Raw genomic sequence first — 22290 nt, 5'->3', positions numbered from 1 at the left:
CAGAGGCTCCGGCCTAATTTCTGTCCCTGCTGGAATTGTGATCCGTCCTCCCTCTCCCAGCATGCAATGTAATCCTGATCCTCTCCTCCCCGCTGCTGCCTCAGATTGGACAGCGGGGAATGTCATTATAGAGATGATTCTGTACAGTCAGGTCAGATGAGGGGCTGGGGAATAATGTCAGGGAAATGACTCCTCTTCCTGTCTGTCCTCTCTTCTAGGCGTTGCAGAAGTGAAGCTGAGGGATGATCAGTATACGCTGGACCACATGCAGGCCTACAGCATGTACAACTACCTGCATAGCAACCCCTGGTGTCCAGACAGCGTCTATTACGTGGACCAGCTGGGGAGAGTCCTGCACATGGCCGTGACTCTGGTAAGGGCTGCATTCTCTGGTCGACATTCTGCATTCTTTTGTCAATAAAAATGGGAAAAAACAAAAACCTGCGATTATGGAGGTGAATTTGCATGTAAAAAAATGTACGTACATACAAATGACACGTACATATGCAAATTTGCATTCACTTGCGATTAGCATGCGTAATCACATGCTTCTACTGGAAACTTACCATAAAGGTGGCCACACACACACCATATGATAAAATGATCCACTTTTATGGCTATTCACTAAAAACGATCAGTTGTTTTGAAAAATCGAGAGCTTTTTTTTTTTTTATTCGTTCGAGAAATCTGATCGAATTTTCGTTTTTACTTAATAAAAGAACATCGGGAGTGTTGGAATTTTCTGATGAATTTTTATGAAAATTGTATAGTGTGTGAGAACAAGAACAGGTAGCTGCAACCAATCCACTCTTGACAGTCGGGAGCAGGAAACCGGCAAGCCAATTTGTAGAGATATCGAAAGAAGAATCCCACTGCACCGTCTGTAGGCTAAAACTCCAATTTTTATTGTGGCATTAGTGGCCAAACAGCAAATACAGCTCATGCGTATCGGACATGGCTCATTAGTCATAGCTAGTGAACAGGTCACCTGCTCACTAGCTATGACTAAGGAGCCATGTGTTTGCTCCGATACGCGTGAGCTATATTTGCTGTTTGGCCACTAATGCCACAATAAAAATTGGAGTTTTAGCCTACAGACTGTGCAGTGGGATTCTTCTTTTGCTACATCTGTGTGTCAATTTCTTGATGTACAGACCCAAGCAATTTTTTTTCAAGGATTTTTTTTTATTATTATAATGGGGGAAAATTGAACGTGTGTTGTATATTGGTCAGATTTTTTAAATGTTATAATCAATCAGAAATATTGATTGCAATTCTTGAATTGAAAAGATATTTAAAGGATACCGGAGCCCAAATGAATTTGAGAAACGGGAGCAGGCACTTTATGTTGAACTGTCCTTATGCTCACCGCTCCCCCCCCCCCCGTTCTCCATTCTGCCCCCTCCAATCCTCCGAAATTCCCCCCCGGACCCCTCTTCTTAGACAGTCGAGCATCACTGCACTTGCGCTGGTCCAGCTGCAGCGAATCACTCTTAGGGCGCGATTCCACTTGAGCGGCGTGCGTTTGTGAGACGCGCGCCGGCTCTTCTGGGTCTGCGGGGAAAGCAGACGAATCCCGTCAACCGTGCCATGCACGGCTATGGGATCCGCAGCCTCCCGCGCCGATTCGGATGGAAAAGCCGGCCGAATCGCTAGCGGTAGTGATTCGGCCGGCGTTATCATTGCACCCTATGGCTGAGTTTCCCCGCACTATTCGCCTGCGGGGAAACTCTGCGGATTTGCGGTGGTTTCCGCTCAAATGGAAACGCGCCCTTACACTCCCCTCTCTAGCTGGAGTGCCCCCTCTGTGCTGCTGTATTCTCTCGATGCTTAGTGCCCTGGCATTTGTATGTACTCACATATACCGCTGTTTCAAGGGGTTTTTATGGGCACCGGGTGTTGACTGCAGCACAGAGGAGGGAGTGCGGCGGCTGGATAGGTGAGTGAGAGGGCTTTACTGCGCTAATATTCCACATAGGGCCCAGAGGAGAGCAGCCTTAGTAGGGGGAACGCGTCCCTGGCTCTAGACCAGCAAGAAAAGTCCTGCCCAATGAGTAATATCAGTTATTTTCTACTAGAAATTGATCAACATTATGACCAAGCAGCATGTTGGGGCAACAATTTTTGACAGATTTGTTCAGTGATTTAATCTGCCGATGAATGTCTAATGGTGTATGGACAATTAAAGGGGTTCCGTGGTGGTCTGTAAAAACAAAGTACCACCTACCTGGGGCTTCTAACGACCCCTGCAGATTACCTGTCACGCGCCCTCACTGAAGAATCCTCTGTTCCCTGCCGCGGGTCACCGTCCAGTTATTTGTCTAACTAGACGAATGTCACTGCAGCTGCGCGGTCTCTAGTTAGGCAAATGATTGGATGGTGGGGAATGAAGGATTCCTGGGTGACTGCGCGGGACAGGATATCTGCAGGGGCTGTTAGAAGCCACAGATAAGTGACACTTTTTGTTTTTACGGACCACCACAGAACCCCTTTAAATATCCATAAAAGAAGTCTATGGCCAATTTGAGGAGAAGCCACCGTTTCCTATCAAGGCAGGAAGTGAAAAAATTCTAACTGTTTGGAGAGACATAATTTTTGAAAGTGGGATTGTGCTCCCAAAGCTCAACTTTAAGTAACTACTCTTAGTTACATAAAAGAACATTTTAAAACTTTCTCAAGCATTCCCTGTGTGTAAAATTATGTATTTTCACTGCAGAGAGCAGTAGAAGCTTGCTTATCTCTTGTCATCAGCAAAGACAAGAATCTCCCTTTGCCTGTGTCTTCACTCTGCCCCCTCCCTCTGCTGAGGTAACTCAGCTGTCGACAGGGCAATGTGTCTATTCAGCAATGGGAGGGAGAGGGCAGAGTGAAAGCACAGGTGCAGGGAGATTCTTGCCTTTGCCGATGACCATAGATAAGCAAGCTTCTACTGCTTTCTGCAGTGAAAATAAATCATTTTACACATGGAATGCATGGGAATGCTTTCAAATGTTTTTATGTAATGAAATAGTTACTGACATTTTAGCTTTGGGAGTATAATCTCACTTTAAAATATGGGGGGCCATATGCAATTCACTGTGAGTTCTTGGAGATAATTTTTCAGTCTATTTAAAATAAATTTCCAGCACTTTTCAACTAAAAAAAAAGTACCAAAAAGTAAATGAAAAAGTACTATCAAAATTATTTTGAGTATTTTCTTGCTTTCTGGTGTCTTAATCACTTCAGGACCTCAGGCTTACCCCCCTAGTGACCAGGCCATTGTTCACAATACAGGGCTGTGCAGTTTGTCAAGTTGCTGCACAGCCCTACAATTTAGCACGCAAATGAATCTAACCTACTTTTGTTGTCCTTAACAGGACATTTTTTGAGATGTCTGATCACTCCTGTGATCCTGTGTTTTTTTTTTTAATTTTTATTTATTTTTTTAACAGGCTTTCAGTGGCTAAGTTTCCCTCCCCCTCCTTCCAACCACCCTGCCCTGTCCTGAATTGACTTGGACAGCGATCTGGCCTCTTCTCCGCCTCTTATAGGCATCAGCCTATGAGAGGGCTTCGATCCCCAGCCACTCTGAGGGACAGCAGAGTGTCCCTTGTACAGCGCTGCACTAAATAGAAGCACTGTACGGATGTAAACAAAGGGGATTTCTTTCCCCTTTCCTTTACTAATGGCCTGCTAGCCGCGATCGCAGCTAGCAGGCTGAGCATGGAGCGGAGCTTGCGCATGTGTGCACACGTTCCCTGCTAAACTGCTTTTTCAAATATCAATTATTTCATTTTCTTAATAAAAACAAACCCTCACCAATCAAAATCCCCCCCCCCCCCCCAACTTCACAGATTATTATTACCACAAAATATTGATAACAGACAGAGGAACCGCTAAATTGTATAAACATTTATCAGATTTATAAAAATCTCCCACAACTTGGCAACTCGAAAAGTGTCAAGATATCTTTCAAACAGACATTACACAAGAAGACTGGTAATCGGCCTATAAATCTGTAAAAAAAAGTCCACCCATTGTACTTCTCACTATGAAAGTTTCCTAAAATTGGCCTGGGTGTGGTATTACACCCCTGATAAAGTCAATAAATTTAATAACTCAACTTCACCACTCTGCTGCAGAGGATGCGGACAGGTAGGAACCATTGACCATATTTTCTGGCATTGGCCTCAGTTCATCAAGACTTATTGAATCAATTGCCGACAGCTCGGTAAAATACCAAACGCGATAAGTTAATTTCAGGATTCATCAAAGTTATCTACAGCCGTTAGCGAGCATTCGGTAATCGTTCGGTAATGATGCGATAAAACGGAAGAAAGTGCAATTCATGAAAATAAGTGGGCGTGGTTTATCGTTAAATTTAGGATTAGTTATCTCCTTCACTGCTCTGTCGTTATTCCTGTCAGATCATTGCTGACAGAGAAGATGGAGCCATTGGAAGTGGTTATGTATCAGCTGAGAGTGATTCAAAGGTGCAGAAGGGCAAGAATAAGATCTAGAACCATATCAATTTGCAAGAGAATGGATTTATTTGCTATACCAGGACATCTGTATTTCTCTTGAATCATCTTGTAAGAGAACACAGGCAGTGCCAGGGTTAACAAATTTGCTAGCTGCACTACATCTTTTCAGAAAAGGCTCCTATCAAGCTGTAGCTGGCGAAATTGTGGGATTGTCCCAAGCCACTTCCAGAATCCTGGTCCAGGTGCTAAACCCTATTCGGAATGTTGCTACGTGGTGTTCAAAGCACTGCCTTGTTACCCACAATTCCACGGGAATCTTATGGCTTTGTCTTAAATTACCGCTGTAAAATGGAAATATCGACACGTTACCGAATGGTTACCGATATTTTATCGAACTTACACCAAATGCGGAAAAACCTTGATGAATACAACTAGAAATCGATAAACTTCGAATTCGGTAATTTAACGAACTGGAAAGAGTTATCGCAAAGACTATGATGAATCGAGGCCATAGTCCCTTAATTAAAACACTCTGGACATCAGTAAATAATTTGGCAAGCAAATTGTCAATGAGCATTAGTGATATTACACCACAAACAGCTCTTCTCCATATCCACATTATAGATTTTCCAGCACAAGAAAGATTCATAGTAAATCATCTAATGGCAACCAAAAATTTACATGTATCCCTACTGAACAAGAAATTCTACAAAGAACAGATTTCCAACTGCTTGCAGAATAATCATGGTCAATGCGTTCTGACAATATACTACCTTTCCTGAACTAATCTAAGCAGTGGATCTCCATATACCCAAGTACTAAACTCTTTTTATAAAATAATCTTTCGCCTTTATAATGATAAAAACAATATGTTTGCTCAATTTACATTTCATACATCAGCTCAAAAGAAACAAATTAAGTCACTCTGTCTCAAATACTTCAAACCCAATAATCCAGGGAATAAATAAAGTTTCTGCGCTTGTTGTTGTTGTTTTTGTTTGTTTATACTAATTTTGTAAAAATTGGGTAATACTTTAACTATTTTATGGAAATGAAAAATGTTAGTACTACTATATCTAACTATAAAAAAATCTCAAATCGTTTATATATAGCATGCGACTTTGGAGCCTAAAGGTGCATACACACATCAGACTATAGTCTTTGGAAATTGAAAGATCACAGACCAATCTTACCACCCTTCATGTAGTATGAGAGCCATACTCTACACCCTAGGTTCTCAACATGTGGTACGCGTATCCCAGGGGCTACGTCTGATGGTTCCAGGGGGTACTCGGACTTGATATATTTAACCAAGAATAACAAATTTAGAGTTTTAGAAAATGATAAATCTTATTTAAACATCACTAAATTAGTATTTTAGCTAATATAAAGCAACCGTAAATGCTTGGACATTGTTTAAAACCAATTAGCACGGACTATGATTAAATGTATATTTGTCAAGGGGTACTTATGATAATATTTACTATGCTAGGGGGTACTTAGTGAGTACAGGGTTTTAAAAGGGGTACATACCAATAAAATGTTGAGAAACCCTGCTCTACACAGTCTATTCTATGGAGCTGAACTCCCCATCAGAAAAAAATCTTTGCAAGATGCTGCACACACAGATGCTGTACAGACACAAAAGATCTGTTCCTGCCAAAAGATCTGTTCCTGCAAATTGAATTCATAGTCTGAGATCTGCAGATCCTCATACACACCTTGTTTAACTGACTTTCATCTGCAAATCAGACAATCATCTGCAGATCGGAAAATCCATCCTGGTGGATGTGATCTGCAGATGAATGTCAGTTAAACAAGGTGTGTATGAGGATCTGCAGATCTCATAGACTATCATTGCAATTTGCAGGAATGGATTTTTGGCAGGAGCAGATCTTTTGCAGATACTGATCTTTTGTGTCTGTACAGCATCTGTGTGTGCAGCATCTTGCAAAGATTTTTTTCTGATGTGGAGTTCAGCTCCATAGAAAAGACAGTGTAGAGTATGGCTCTCATACTACATGAAGGGTGGGAAGATTGGTCTGTGATCTTTCATTTTCCAAAGACTATAGTCTGATGTGTGTATGAGCCTTTAGTAGGGTGTCTTCTATATACATGTAAAAGTTCAATTTCTTATAAAAGTCTGTCAAACATCATATGTATATGCATTCTTGGTCCAATATTTTGGAAAACATAATCTAAGTGTATATGATCATTTCATGCATAAAACGACCATTGTTAATTTTCTTTATTGAAAAAAATAAATAAAAATAATTTGAACACGTAAAAATATCACCTAGGAGAAAACGCAGGAGAAAAAGTTAATTGCATACAGGCCAGAATTAATAAAGTAGTAAAGTATACTCTCCAATAATATCTCTGATGTTAGCTTCTCGGCATCCGGCAAGTTGTACACCGTGACTCTGTTGCTGTTCCCTCTGTCGTGATATGTTTGTTTATTATAAAAGATGTTCTAAGTTCTGGCGTTGCCATAGCGATAGAACTTTTCTCATCCGGTTCTCGCTCTGTCAGAGTAGTGGTGCGTGCGCTGAGCACAGGCCAGGGTGTTTTTACTTTCTGCTGCCATTGGACGCTGCCTGCTCCCCCGTGGTTTCATCCTCTGCACTTTCTCTTCATAAAGGCAACTGATGCGCTTCTGCACAGGCTGAATAGATATTTCTGGTCCATCAGTTAATTCACCGTATCTCTGCTGCCATGGAAACGTATGATGCAGTTTGCCAGGGCTTCTCCGTTAAAATGCTTCTTTTCTCTCTCTCCTAAGCCATTAAAAAGGAACTGTAACCAAAGGTTGAACTTCATTCCAGTCAGTAGCTGATACCCCCTTTCTCACAAGAAATCTTTACTTTTTCTCAAATAGATCTGCGGGGGGGGGGGGGGGGGGTGTCTGTATGGCAGATATTGTGGTGAAACCCCTCCCATAGTGTGATGTCATGACCATGGTCCTGCCAGTTTGCTGTCTGTGAACCTCATTGCATTGTGCAAAATAATGGCTTTTTCCAACTGCCACGGAAGCAATATCTCCCTCTGTGCATAGATAGATGTCACCACCAGTGATACATTTCAGGATGTAAGTCAGGCAGAGGAAAGTAAGTACAGTAATTGTCAGTCTCCTGAAAAATCTCCTCTTTGGATGCACTTGATTGTTGCTCATGAAGATTGATCTTACAGATTGAAAAAAAAATGTTTATGGTTAATTTTTGTACTTGTGTCAGTAAAGTTGAACTGAGTTTTGTACTGCAAGATTGCATCATAGCTTTTTTACAATCCTCTTCCTAAAGAAAAGTATAATCAATTTGGGTGTGGTGGATTACCTGCTGAGAGGACTCTGTGTTTTTGCCCTTCCTTTGAAAATGATTATAACCTGAGTATACACGAACTACATTTTGGCAAGTTACAGGAAACAAAAGTGATGAAAATTAATTGGATCACTTTTTGCACAGAAATCCTGGGGAAACTGAACACCAGGGAGGCCAAAGAGGAACTTTAACCAAAGATTTCAATTCATCCAAATCAGTAGATGATATCCCCTTTCCCATGAGACATCTTTATCTTTTCTCAAACGGATCATCAGGGGGGTCTGTATGACTGATATTGTGGTAAAAAAAAAACCCACAGTGTGATGTCATGACCATGGCCCTGACAGTTTGCTGTCTGTGAACCTTGTTGCATTGTGGGAAATAACAGGTTTTTTTCCAACTGCCAAACAAACAATGGCCTCAATTCACTAAGCAGTTTAGACTAGTCTACTGATGGTTTTTAGTCTACTGATGGTTTGGTTTGGTCAGTGGCATCAAAGGGGAATTCACTATTACCAAATGTTTTAGATCTGTTTTTAGACCTGGTCTAAGCCATTTGGTAGTTAGGTGGGTAAAACAGGGGAAATGATCAAAAGATGCAATTAACAAACAAGTAGCTATGACTGACATCCTTCTCCTCAGATGAGCTCTCCTCTGCATACAATTAAACTCCTGCATAAATAATTCAAAAGGTTCCATCCTCGCATCTAAAATACCTCACAGAATTACTTTACCTACAGAAATCAGCTGCTCTAATCTCTGTCAGAAAAAGTGGGCGTGGTTACTCATTGTTCGCCTTTGTGAATTGTGTAATTACTGAATGTAATGCTGGAAATACACCATGCAATTCCCAGCATTAGACCAGGTCTAAAAACGGGTCTGCTGGGTTTACACCATACAATTTTCTGTTAGATTTACCTGCCAGATAGATAAAGTTCAACGTGTTGGAAATGTATCTATCTTACGATCTATCTGCCGAGCAATTAGGCATTGTTCTACTCAGCAGGAGATAAACAGAAGATAATGCACCAGAGATAATGACCTTTCTCTACAGAAACTAATCTAATTATGCATTCTAACAGAAAATCTAACAGAAGAATCTGTTTACACCAAACCATGAGTAGACTAAAAACCATCTCTAGACTAGTCTTATGCTGGGCATACACGAGTCGACCCGGCGGCTCGATTAGCCGCCGGATCAACTCCCACCGCATCCCCGCTCGTCCCCGCCGCCGTCCAGATTGTCAGCCCGCGGGGATCGCGTGGAGAATCTATCCGGCGGGTCATCGGATCCTGTCGGAAATTATCAATTGAGCCATCAGCGGCTTGATTGATGAGAAATAATCCTACCGTGTATGCCCAGCATAAACTGCTTAGTGAATTGAGGCCATAAATCTACCTCTGTGCATAGAACTCTCAGTAACAAATATCTCGTACACATCACCGGGCAGAACTAAAGAGGTCACCACCAGTGATAAACTCCAGAATGTAAATCGGGGAGAGGGAAGATTTTACAGTGGGCAAACACTGACTAAATAATCTATAAATGAATATTTAAAAAAATAAGCAATTGTATTCATTGTTCTTTTCACTTTAAGTTGTTGGTCAGCATATCTGACCATTTGTGAGAAGGCTTGGTGAGCTCATTCTTCTGCGATACTTCTAGGGGCCCATTCACACTATGGCCCACATGTAATTAACCTTTTCCCCTGAGTTTTCTCCTAGGCCTAGTGCACACCAGAGCGTTTAGGCTGCGTTTTGCGATCCGCTTGCGGCTGCGGATACGCTTGGGTAATGTATTTCAATGGGCTGGAGCACACCAGAGCGGAAGGCGTTTTGCAGAAACGCATACTCCCGGGCTGCTGCAGATTTTGGCTTGCCTCAATTTTAAGTATAGGAAAAGCGCAAACCGCTCTGAAAAACGGCACTTCAGAGCGGTTTGCCAGGCGTTTTTGTTACAGTAGCTGTTCAGTAACAGCTTTACTGTAACAATACATGAAATCTACTACACCAAAAACGCTTCACAAAACCGCAAAACGCTAGCTGAAACGCTACAGAAAAAAAAGAAAACGTTTCAAAATCTGCTAGCATTTTGCGGATCTGCTAGCGGTTTTTGGTGTGCACTATGCCCTAGATGATATTTTCCCAGCTTGACAATAAAATTCTTTTCAAACCATCAGCAAGAGAGGAAAGACTCAAAATAATTTTGATAGAACGTCTTCACCTACTTTTTGGTACTTTTTCAGTTGCAGAGTGCTTAAAAGTTATTTTAAAAGGAGGTTGAAAAATGACCCCTTGGAGAAAACTCAGGAGAAAAAGTTGCATACACCCCTATGTGTTGCATTGTTTCAGTGCTGAAAGGGAACCCGAAGCGAGTAAAATTATTTAAAATAAACACATGACGCAGCTGCAAATGAATATTACATACTTACCTCACCGTCAGTTCCTCTCAGAAGCTCACCATTTTCTTCTTACAGTGATCTCTCCCAGTTCTGACAATATTTTGTCATAACTGAAAATACCAGTTGCTGTCAGTTATAGATCAGCAGCTGTCAGTTACAACTGAATGTGCAAGGTAATGTCCATGCTTCCCTATGGCTCATGTGGGTGATATTACAGTTTAACTGTGTGCTGAGCAGGAAGCGGTTATGGGGTAATGGCCATTTACAAAATGGAGGCCGGAGAATTCCATTGATCACAGTGGACAAATGGGACGCAGGAGAGGAGAAGGAGACTGAGGAGTAGACGACACAGGAGGTATGTATGACCTGTGGATGGTTATTTTAACTTTTCATTTTCAGTTCAGGTTCTCTTTAAAGCGTACCCGAGGCGAAATAGAAATGACTCAACAGAAATGTTTTGGATGTTTCAGATGAGTAATCTGCAGCATGAAGACCTAAATTAACCTTTCTTATAATGTAATTTAAATAGAGCTTGCCTTATGTAAACAGAACTTATACAAAAGGGCAACTGACAATAAACCACTATAAATGTTATTCCTTTTACAACAATGTAATCCAAACATTCATTTAAAGAGGCGCTGTAGTGACACGTCGCACAATGTAGTAAATTATTCAGAATACCCACTTTTACAGTAAGTTTCCTGGGTTCAGCATCAGAAACACCTCCTATATCTATATATTGGTACGCAGCCCCGCCCTGCCAGTGATGATGAGTCTAGGTTGATAAGCTATGCAAAGTTTCTTTCCTTTTAAACAGTACCAGTTGCCTGGTAGTCCTGCTGATCGTTCATGCATCGGTAGTATCTGAATCACACACCTGAAACAAGATTGTCTCAAATCCAGTCAAACATCTAAATCTGCATGCTTGTTCAGGGTCTATGATTAAAAGTATTAGATGCACAGGATCAGCAGAACAGCCAAGCAATGTGCATTGTTTAAAAGAAAATAAACATGGCAGCCTCCATATCCTTCGCAGGTTCATTGTTCTTTAAGGGGTAAAAACCCAAGAATATGAAGAGGTTTGCATAAATTACAAATCATGGACAATCGCCATCCCTTTTTGTTTGTATAGGTTTCATCTCCAAAGTCAAACACATTCTGATTTATTGTAAATTCCATACTATTTGATAATATATGGTTCTGTTTCTCTGACATGTTGCAGTCTTTATTAAGAAATGGAATCTTAGCTTTTTTTTTTAGTCCTAGTTCTGTCACCTCCAGGGTGACCCCTCTGTATTCTTTTTCCCAACTGAAGGAACCAAGCTTAGCTAGCAGGTGGAAAGCATCACAAAGGTACGAAGGCAACGATGCTACACATTTCTGTAGATGTGTATCTAATAACAATGCTCGGTTGGAGGCCTGGGAATCCATTCCTGCAATTATTGGTCTTCCTGGTGGTTTTGGGAGTGATTAATGAATGTCAGGGGAATGGAAAAGGCCTGGGGTTTTGGATTCTGAATGAGAATGAAATCTTTTGTCTTTTGCTAAAATGCCTTCACTATACACTGATTGCACCAAGTCTGAAGCATGTTAAAAAATTGTTTAGTTGGCTCATCTGTTTGTAGTAATTCTTGTCTCTTCAATATTGGAGCACAATTCCTCTGCCCTTGTCAGTTTTGGTTTATAACCATCCCTTCATTTTCATGTTATTGTTTACAGGTTCTTTTTGTTTTGTTTTTTTTGTTCTTTTTTTGGCGTTTGAAGATTTTTTGCTGTTGGTCTTGGTACTTGGTTTTCTAAACTAGACCTCACAGACCCCGGTCATTGCAAAGACAACCACTGTATGAGTGTGTGTGTGTAGAACTACCCTGTGACCCACTGAAGTGTTTCTCATCCTGAAAACAGAAAAGTATCCTAAAAGAGTTGGCAGATCAGCTTGAACAACAACAAGATCTTCTAGGCCACCGTGATACAGAACAATACCAAAATTTATTAGAATCCGTTTTATTTGCCAAGTACGACTGGGTCATACCCGGAATTGGTTTTGGCACATACAAGGAACATACTAGAAAAATATTAGAAAAAATGGAGCCGGTAGAAGAAATGGTACCCAGGGTGGGAGGGATCGTTGGCTAACGTCAATGCTCTGGAGGGCAGTCTGAAGTTGTGGGGGAAGTGGTATCCTGATCCTCTCTGCTAATCTGATTACCCTATGGAGTTTCAATCTGTCACTAGCGGAGGAGTTCGGGTAAAAGATCAGGATGGATGAAGGGGGTAGATTCAGTTGTGGCGGAGTAGAAGCATCTGAAAAGCTCCTGCGCCGTACCAAAGCCTTCCAACTCGGGTCATCAGAGATGGTTGTGCCTTGGAGGCGGATGCTGGATATTCTTTTGACTTCAGTGCCGTTGATATAGATCAGAGGTGGATTGGGGGAGTGTTTCCTGAGTTTGATGGTCATCTTGATGGTTTTATTGGCTAATAAAGTAGGAAGATTCAGCTTAGATATTTGAGAACAAATAAAATAAAGTCAAGACAAATTGGCATAGGCCAGTCACAAAGAAAGTGTTAGAAGACCAACAAAAAAGCCTACGAAAAAATAACAGTGATCTTCCACAAAGAGCTCCTAAAAGACTTCAGTGCTTAAGAGCAACTAAGAATAAGCAGACCTCTAGATTTAAACATCATCTATGCACCAATTCACCCTGAGGCCGGTTTCACAGTGCGGATTGGCGATAACAGTGCGGTCTGGGGATCACACCACCAAAACAGGACTTCTGAGATTACCACGTTAGTAAAGGGTAATCCCAGTCTGGCAGCATGCCAAGCAGGAAGTGACGCTCTCTAGCACTCACATCCTGTGGCTGAATTGGTGACGTGCGCGGAAGTGTATTGACAAAATATACTTGCGCGACACGGAAAACTTGCGGCGGGCTTTTAAAAATAACACGTCTCGCCATAGACTTGCATGACTTCCGGTCCGCCGCAGTTAAGCACTTGTGTTAGATAGGGTACCTATATTGCACCGCAGGCAATGTGAACTACCCCATAGACTTTCATTACCCTAGCGGTAGGCTGCGGTAAAAGGCCGCACTGCACCACGCCAGTTTGAAAGGGCATTGAAGAATATTTGATCTTATCAACAGAACACCTACCTTCCCTTCCCCCAGGACGAGTAACTACGTCCCTGCAAAATGCCATATCTGCTAGTCCTCCCCGCTGCACGCTACCGCCCCCCCCCCCCCCCCCGCACTCGTTACTGCCGCCAATCGTTAGCCGCTAGATCAAGGAATGGGAACACAGTTTCCATTCATTGATCTAAGTCCCCGTGTGAATGACCGCAGCCGTCTATTAGATGGCGCCGTCATTCACAAAACCCGTCCACGCAGTGCTTCTGTTAAGTGTAATAATAATACACATACAAAAGACACCTGCGAGGACATCTTGTGGCCAAATAGTAAAGTTACATCTGCATTTTTTTTTTACAATAAAGGACGTATTTTAACTTTATTTTTATTTTTTTAATTAACCCATGACCTCCCACACTCCCCAATAGTTAGCAATTTTTTTTGTTTTTTTTAAAAAAAAAAATTACAACAAAAAAAACCAAAAACATAAATAGTTACCTTAGGCTCTGAACTTTAATATGCATGTCAAGAGGGTATATTACTATTACTTTATAAATTATGGGCTTGTAATCGGGGATGGACACAAGACTGAAAAAATGCATATTTATTTTCAAATAAAATATTGGCGCCTTACATCGTACTAGGGAAAAAAATTTAAATGTTGCAATAACCGGGACAAATTGGCAATAAAATGTGTGGGTTTTAACTTACGGTAGCATGTATTATTTTAAAACTATAATGGCTGAAAACTGATAAATAATCCAATTTTTTTTCTTTTTTTTTCTTTTCTTGATAAAACACTTTTTTAGATTAAAATAATTTTTTAGCAAAAAGTACCCTCCAAAGAAAGCTTAATTGGTGTCGAAAAAAATAAGGTATTAGATTGTTTCGTTGTAATAAAGTTATAGGCGAATGAATGGAAGGAGCACTGCCAGGTGAAAATTGCTTTGGCTTGGGAAAAACTCTCTTCGAGGTGAAGTGATTAGTTTGCATCAGCTGACAAGCGAGATGAAAGATGCAGAGAAAAACACTTCCATGTTACCTTAGAGCAATCCAATATTTAAACCAGGACTGTAATATGAAATTTTGAAGCCCTCTAAACTAAAATGTAGTTGAATTCCCCAGATCCTATCACACTGTGCCATAACATGAAATTCAGTTGCCTAACCTAAGTACTGATCAAAAAAGCAGATCACTGCATTTTATTTATCTTACTCCACTTCCATATCCACCTCTAGCACAAGCCCCATGTAATTTTCAAAAACTTCACCATTACCAACCGGTAAGACTTACTCCTAGCCCAGTGGCAACCCAAGCTTAGACCCCATCTTGCTCAGAAACAGAGGCTTCACTCCAGTCAAGTGCAAAAAGACGTTTGAAGGATTCCTAAGTTCCAATGAGACACCCACATAACCACATTGTATTTTTTTTTTTGCATACGTATTCGTATGCCGCTGGTCAGTTGGGCATGGAGAGGCAGGTTTTTTTTTTGGGGGGGGGGGGTTGTGAAAAGAGACACTACTTCATTAGCCTGAAGAAGCTGGTGTACCCTGAGAAACACATAGTTGGTTTTGGTGTTTAATAAATTAAATCTTTAAACTCCGTGTCGAGGTGAAACTGTTCCTTACTAATACCATCATTACTGTGTATTGTTCACTTATACTGGGGCGCCTCCTCCCACCCTGTATAGTCTAGTCCACCCCGTCAAGGGCAATCCCTGTAACCGATTTCCAGTGGGTCCAGAGGACCATTTCCGTTGGAGTACGACCCAAGTCTGGAAGAGGACTTTCCATCTGAGAGGAGGTTTCTCCACATGCTCATGACAATGCTTGTCTAAGAGCAACCCATGTTTGCAAGTGCCGTATATACTCGAATACAAGTCGACCCCAAATAACTATGTAAGTCAACCTCGTGCATAAGTCGACTCCAATATTCAACCCTCTTGAATATATAAGTATAAGTCTACCCAGCAAAGTTAATGGCTGCACTTGGGGCCCAGGAGGGGTTTATTACTGCAATGCATACAGTATTACAGCCATTAACCCCTCCTGCCACTTAAGTGCAGCCAATACCTCCTCCAGGCCCCCAAGTGTTGCAATTATGCACTCCTTTTTATGCAGCCCAGTATTTCCCCCTGCTCCTTTCCTTGTTAATTGTTGTGGCCGGGACTATCACACCTGTGTTTTCTTGGCACTTCCTTTCCTCAAAGCATCACCACAGGATACATTGCTGCAAATGGGAATGTCACAATTAGTACACACATTACTCAGTGTGCTCAGTGTTGCCTGTGACTCGTGTATAAGTCGACGCCTATACTTTTATGAAGTGAATCAGACCTAAATGTCTAGACTTATACTTGAGTAGATACAGTAGTATTTGTTCTATACCATATGGGCGCTCCTGGCTTTTTTCCGTTTCCTTTCTATTCCTTGTCACTGGAGTTCATCCTCGACATACCGGCCACCCCACACAAGCTAAAAAGAGAGGAGGACTTGTTCTCCTAAATAAGAGATGATGCTGAAGGAACACACAGAATCCTCGGAGAATAACTATAAACAGATAAAAGTAGATCCAACTAAATTATTTTACAGCATCCTTCTGACTATAACTCAGTCAGAATATAGCGATGGAAGGCATCTTGGCAAAACATGTCATTCAGAATCCACAAACTACATGCCTTTTTACCATCTCACTTTGATTCATCAGTCATTCACAAAAGCACCAAGGAGACCAGCAATCATAGGAATCCCCTCGAATTTAGCTGTGTTAATAATCTACAGACCGTTATAATCTCACTGCCTTCATTTCTTAAGGACACTTCCCACCTGCTAGCTGAACTTGGTTCTCTTACTTGGAGTTTGCCTTCTTAAAACAGAAGGTATTTGCTATAATTCAGGTTGGAGTGAGCTGAGGTGTCCCACAATGCATCACTGTTGAATTATTCTGTTTTAAAGGATAAAAAATGTGTGTGTGTGTGTGTGTGTGTGTATAGAGGTGTGTGTGTGTGTGTGTGTGTGTGTGTTTATGGGGTGTAGGGTAGAAGCTTACCACAGCTCCCTTGCCCTGGTGTCAGTCTCCGTTTAGCTGTAAAGCAGCCTGTTCCGAAGTCCTGATAGGCAGGGTTAGCGCATGTGCACTCCCGCTTAAAGGAATACTATCGATTGAAACGACTTTTTTTTTTTTAATACTCTATATTAGTGTACACATTACCACTAGTGCTAGGGGCACTTTATTTATTCACCCAGGTCTCTCTCTCGCTATCCCTGCTTAAAAATTCATTTCTCACACAGCTCATAGTAGTTTGGGTCACCCTGAGCTGCTTGGTTACTCTGTCACACAGCTCACAAATATATGTCACTGTGTCACTCACAGCATGCAGAGGACATGAGGAGAAATAGGCTGATCTGAGGTGGTAACAGGTAACTAAATGAGCTGTAATATTGCTGGAATATAACTAGCTATACCACAGTCTGTGTTTACACTCAGACTGGCTGCCTGCTTGAGGTGATTCACTCCAGGCTGCATCCACTTTACAAGCTGCTGAGAGGGGCAGACCACTGTCTACAATTAGCATTATTAGTATCTTTATCAGTAAAGAGAAGCAAAGATAATAAACACACATTGCTAGAATCTTTAACCCCTTACCACCATATCAACAAGATTCTTTCAGCAAGGTGATAATTAAACTATAAACTGAGGAGTTGATAGCAACTCCCCTTTGCAGAGACATGGTCTAGTCCTCTGGGAGCTCAGTATTAGATACATTTTGTATCCAACACTGACGCCAAAACTGACGGAGGATTTTACAGCTGAGAGGAACAGCTGTGTGAGGAATCAAATTGCTCCTAGTACTTGCCCTAATGTGTGCTACAACATACAGCATTTAATAATAAATGCATACATCGATAGTATTCCTTTAAGTCGTACCTGGGGCACACGTGCCCTCTGACACGGACATACTACTCTGCACAGTATGTTCGCTTGGGCACCTTGTGACCGCGTTCTTCGGTGACCTCAAGTGCATTACGCTGGGTACAAGTGCGGGTGTACTCCGGCGGACAATACTGTGCATGGACTTTTGATCAGGACTTCGTAACAGGCCGCTTTACAGCTAAACGTAGGCTGACGCCGTGGCAAGGGAGGTGCTGTAAGCTTCTGCATTACTCCCCATACACACACAGGGCATTTTAGCCATTTTTTCAGGACTAAGGTATCCTTTAAAGTGTACCAAAGTTTAAGTAAATTAAAATATTTATACATACCTGGGGCTTCCTCCAGCCCCATCCGCGCAGGCGCATTACTATTCTCTGCCAAAGGGGGATGGAGAGAGCACACTGCGCTTGCACAGGCTGGTCCGCGGCTGGACGAACTTAATTCGCTGCCGGGAGACTTGGGGGCATCATACAGCTGGCATGGCTTATTCTGCTGCTGCACAAGTTCCCGGCGGCTTTAATTACTATTCCCCCTCCAGGTCTACGTGGATGGTGGGGAATGATGTAATTCGCCTTCCAGTTATTGCTGGAAGGTGAATTAGTGTTTTAAAAGTAATTTCAGCTCCGTCTTCTGACGGTGCCAAAGTTACTGACTGTGTGCGCTGTAACCATAAGTCCTATTACGGTCTATGGTAGCGCCGGCTGCGCCCAAGCGCTGCATTTGCAGTGTTCAGCCCCAGGTACGTATAAATCTTTTAAATGACTTAAAGGAGTTATCAGGCAGAACAAAAAAATGAGTTTCACTTACCTGGGGCTTCTACCAGTCCCTTGCAGCCATCCTGTGCCCTTGCAGTCACTCACTGCTGCTCTGGAACCCCCCCCGTCAACTAGTTTAGTTTTTGCCGACCTCAGGGTCGGTGGGCCGCATTGTGTACATTTTTAAGCATTCCCGCTGGTGCAGGAACATTAACGCATACGTTTTTACGCGTTAGTGGTTCAATGCATAAACTTTTACGCGTTAAACCACTAGCGCGTAAAAATGTATGTGTTAATGTTCCTGCACCAGCGGGAATGCGTAAAAATGTACGCAATGCAGCCCGCCGACCCCGAGGTTGGCAAAAACGAAACGAGCTGACGGAGGGGGACCAGAGCAACAGTGAGTGACTACGAGGGTACAGGATGGCTGCATGGGATTGGTAGAAGCCCCAGGTAAGTGAAACTCATTTTTTTTTTCTTTTTTTGCCCGGTAACTCCTTTAATCTCTGGTTTCCTTTAAAGAATAACTGTAGTGAGAGGCATATGGAGGCTGCCATATTGATTTCCTTTTAAAGGATACTGCAGCCGAAAGGCTGCAGAGAGATAAAACCTGCATTGTATAGGTAAAGAAAAGGACATACTCACTGCTCCCCTCGCTCCCTGCCGTCTTGTCCTTCTCGTCAGCCACAGCTCCCGATACTGGCCGACTCTCCTGACCCGGACATACTGCGCCGCACATGCGCAGTATGTCCTGTAATCTTCGCTTCTGGCGTCGCATCATGACGCCAGAAGTACGGACACTCCCCCGCCTCCTGCGTGTGCGCTCCAGCTGCTCCACTATGCTAGCTTTATAGTGGAGCCGCTGGAGCGCACACGCAGGAGGCGGGGGAGTGTCCGTACTTCTGGCGTCATGATGCGACACCACAAGCGAAGATTACAGGACATACTGCGCATGTGCGGCGCAGTATGTCCGAGTCGGGTCAGGAGAGTCGGCCAGTACCGGGAGCTGTGGCTGACGAGCGGGACCCGACGGCAGGGAGCGAGGGGAGCGGTGAGTATGTCCTTTTCTTTACCTATACAATGCAGGTTTTATCTCTCTGCAGCCTTTCGGCTGCAGTATCCTTTAAAGAAAACCTGAACTGAAAATTAAAAGTCAAAATAAGCATACACAAGTCATACTTACCTTCCATGTAGTCTACTCCTCGGTGTCTTTCTCCTGTCCCGTATCCTGTTTGTTCACTGTGATCAAGGGAATTCTCCGTCCTCCATTTTGAAAATGGCCATTACCCATAACAGGTTTCTGGTCAACACACTGTTAAACTGTAACATAGACCACTTGAGCCATAGGGAAACATGCACATTACCTGGTACATCAGTTTTCCACTCAGCTATAACTGACAGCAACTGATATTTTACTGACAGCAACTGATATATTTCAGATCTGACAAAATCTTGTCAGAACTGGAAGGGATTATTATCAGAAGAAAATGGTGAGCTTCTGAGAGGAACTGATGGCAAAGTAACTATGCAATGTTCATTTGAAGTTACCTCATGTGTTTATTTTAAACATTTTTACTCAGTACAGGTTCTCTTTAAGCAATACCAGTTGCCTGGCGGCCCTCCTGAGCTATCTGCCTGCAGAAAACCACCAGAAACAAGCATGCAGCTAATCTTGTCAGATCTGACAAAAATGTCAAACACCTGATCTGCTGCATGCTTGTTCAGGGTCTAGGGCGAAAAGTATTAGAGGCAGAGGATCAGCAGGATAGCCAGGCAACTGGCATAGCTTAAAAGGAAATACATATGGCAACTACCATATTCCTCTCACTACAGTTCTCCTTTAAGAAGGCAAGCTTCTGTCTTGCATAACATCTTAGTAAGGAGGCTTTTTGGTCTCTTTCAGCCCCTTCCAAACACTCCTAGGAGTTCTGGTTCACCATGAGCTTGCTGGGCAATCTGTAGCTTTGGGAAAAAGAATACAGACTGGTCACCCTGGATGTGACAGCACTTTATGTAAACACCCAGCATTCCCTGGGCCTTAAAGTAGTGAGATGAAGTTATTAATAAATATTGCGATATGCCAAAGAAAAAATGTTTATTTTTTTTAATAAGGTATTAACAGTAAATCATAATATGTTTAACATTAGATGTGAAATGTATAAACGAACAAGAGGAACTGCAGTGGTCTGTCTGTTTTCCAATCTGTATATGTACTTGTTAAAACATCTATTACTTAGATTCAGTTACAGATTACCCAGCAAGCTTGTGGTGAAACCAGAACTCCTAGACGTGTGTAAGGGGCTACAAAGGACGAAAAAGCCCTCTTACTAAAATGCAATGCAAAACAGAAATGTGCCTTCTTAAAACAGAATGATTTGTGATTATTCAGGTTGAGCATATGAGGAGTACCACAATGCATCACTGCTGAATATGCAAATTGTCCTTTTGTCAGGGACCGGGCCTTTAAGGACAACAAATAGACGATTTGCATATTCAACTGTGATGCATTGTGGGAGACATCCTATGCTTACTCTAACCTGAATAATCGCAAATAACTTCTGTTTTAAAAAGGCAAATTTCTCTTTTACTTGGATACGAGAACTTTCTTTTTTTTTTTTCCTTCGCATATTAAAGTGCATGTTTGTTATTTAGAATACCTGATTGTTATCTGAGATGGGGGTGGGTAATCTATCAAAAACCTCTCTGAGTGTATGAGCCAGAATAAATAGGATCTTCAGTTCACATACCAATAACCTAAAAAGAAACCCAAGTAGGGTATTTGGATTTAACTTTATGAGGTGAGCAACCAAAAATAAAAGAACATAGACGGCACAGAAGATACAGAAAACGCGTACGTTAAAAAGGGGCGCTGGGAAAAAAGGGCGCCGGGTTTTTAACGATAAGCATGGATAACGTTTAAAAATGTATTGTACTGTATTTCGTTTAAAATTAATGTTTTTTAAAGTTATAAATCATTAAATAATGTGCATTAAATCGGCAATTGTAAAAACGTTAATCTTTCGTTTAAATACTGAAACGTATAATAACGTTTTAAAAAAAAAAAATTACTAAGTAACCCTCCCTGTACCTACCCCTAACCCCTAGACCCCCCTGTTAGTGCCTAAACCTAAGACCCCCCTGTTGGTGCCTAAACCTAAGACCCCCCTGTTGGTGCCTAAACCTAAGACCCCCCTGTTGGTGCCTAAACCTAAGACCCCCTGTTGGTGCCTAAACCTAAGACCCCCCTGTTGGTGCCTAAACCTAAGACCCCCCTGTTGGTGCCTAAACCTAAGACCCCCTGTTGGTGCCTAAACCTAAGACCCCCCTGTTGGTGCCTAAACCTAAGACCCCCCTGTTGGTGCCTAAACCTAAGACCCCCCTGTTGGTGCCTAAACCTAAGACCCCCCTGTTGGTTTTTTCGTTTAAAAATGTTAAAAAAAAAAATGTACTGTTTTTCGTTTAAAAATAATGTTTGAAAAAAAATATTGTACTGTTTTTCGTTTAAAAATAATATTTAAAAATGTATAAATCATTAAATAATGTGTAATCATGAGAAGCAGTAATAAAACATTAAGTCTCCAGGCGCCGCTTTTAAAACGTTATTTTTCTCCGGCGCCCTTTTTTCCTATCGGGCGCCCATTAAACGATATTTATTATAGGAGTGAATGGCGGCGCCCGATTTGTCCACTAGCCTCAGGCGCCCGAATTTACTGTTACCACAGAAAACTGTACAGAATATATTAACTGGCATCATAATCGATGGATACAAAATGGCAATCTAAAAAGAAGAAAGCTGTATGGATGTTGAAGTATATGAAGCACAGGAAAGAACCATCATCCATAGATTCAGGGCAATTCAAGTCCCAGGAAATCTTATCAAAACACACACAACAAAGCAGCAAATCCAGGACAGAAAATTTGCCCTTCAACAGACACTTTTGTAAAAATGTATTACCACCAGATTCAGTAGGGACAAAAACAGCAAAAATCCTAACAAAATACAGGAATATTGTATTGCATAATCTATTTGTAATATCCAAAAATAAAAATGTCCCAAAAAACAGTGCCCCAAAAATATACGTAAACCCCCCTTTTTTTCAAAAATAGGTCTCTATATGACCTCATTTTTTTTTCTCTTTACCTGGCCTGGTTGTAGGAACTGTGTAGGGGCAGCAGGATTATGGTTCTTTAAAGCGTTTACACAGTGATGTAAGCCTGAGGTTTAGGTGATGTTTGCTGTGGGAGGGATAGTAAGCTGTGCCAGAAGGGAGGGAAACTTTAACACTGAGCTGGGT

At 41.9% G+C, this 22290-nt stretch overlaps 1 protein-coding gene across 1 annotated transcript in view; it reads left to right on the top strand.

The window, feature by feature from the left end:
* NUDCD1 (NudC domain containing 1) overlaps positions 1-22290 on the top strand; it is a 164855-nt gene that overhangs the window by 29156 nt on the left and 113409 nt on the right. Inside the window, exon 2 of the mRNA XM_068237918.1 lies at positions 219-373. Coding sequence (XP_068094019.1) covers positions 219-373 — 155 coding nt within the window. The remainder of the gene's footprint in view (positions 1-218; positions 374-22290) is intronic.

The sequence above is a fragment of the Hyperolius riggenbachi genome, chromosome 5, assembly GCF_040937935.1.
Source record: "Hyperolius riggenbachi isolate aHypRig1 chromosome 5, aHypRig1.pri, whole genome shotgun sequence".
Lineage (NCBI taxonomy): Eukaryota > Metazoa > Chordata > Amphibia > Anura > Hyperoliidae > Hyperolius > Hyperolius riggenbachi.
The sequence above is the reverse complement of the archived record's forward strand: the minus strand, read 5'-3'. Positions and strand labels throughout refer to the sequence as shown.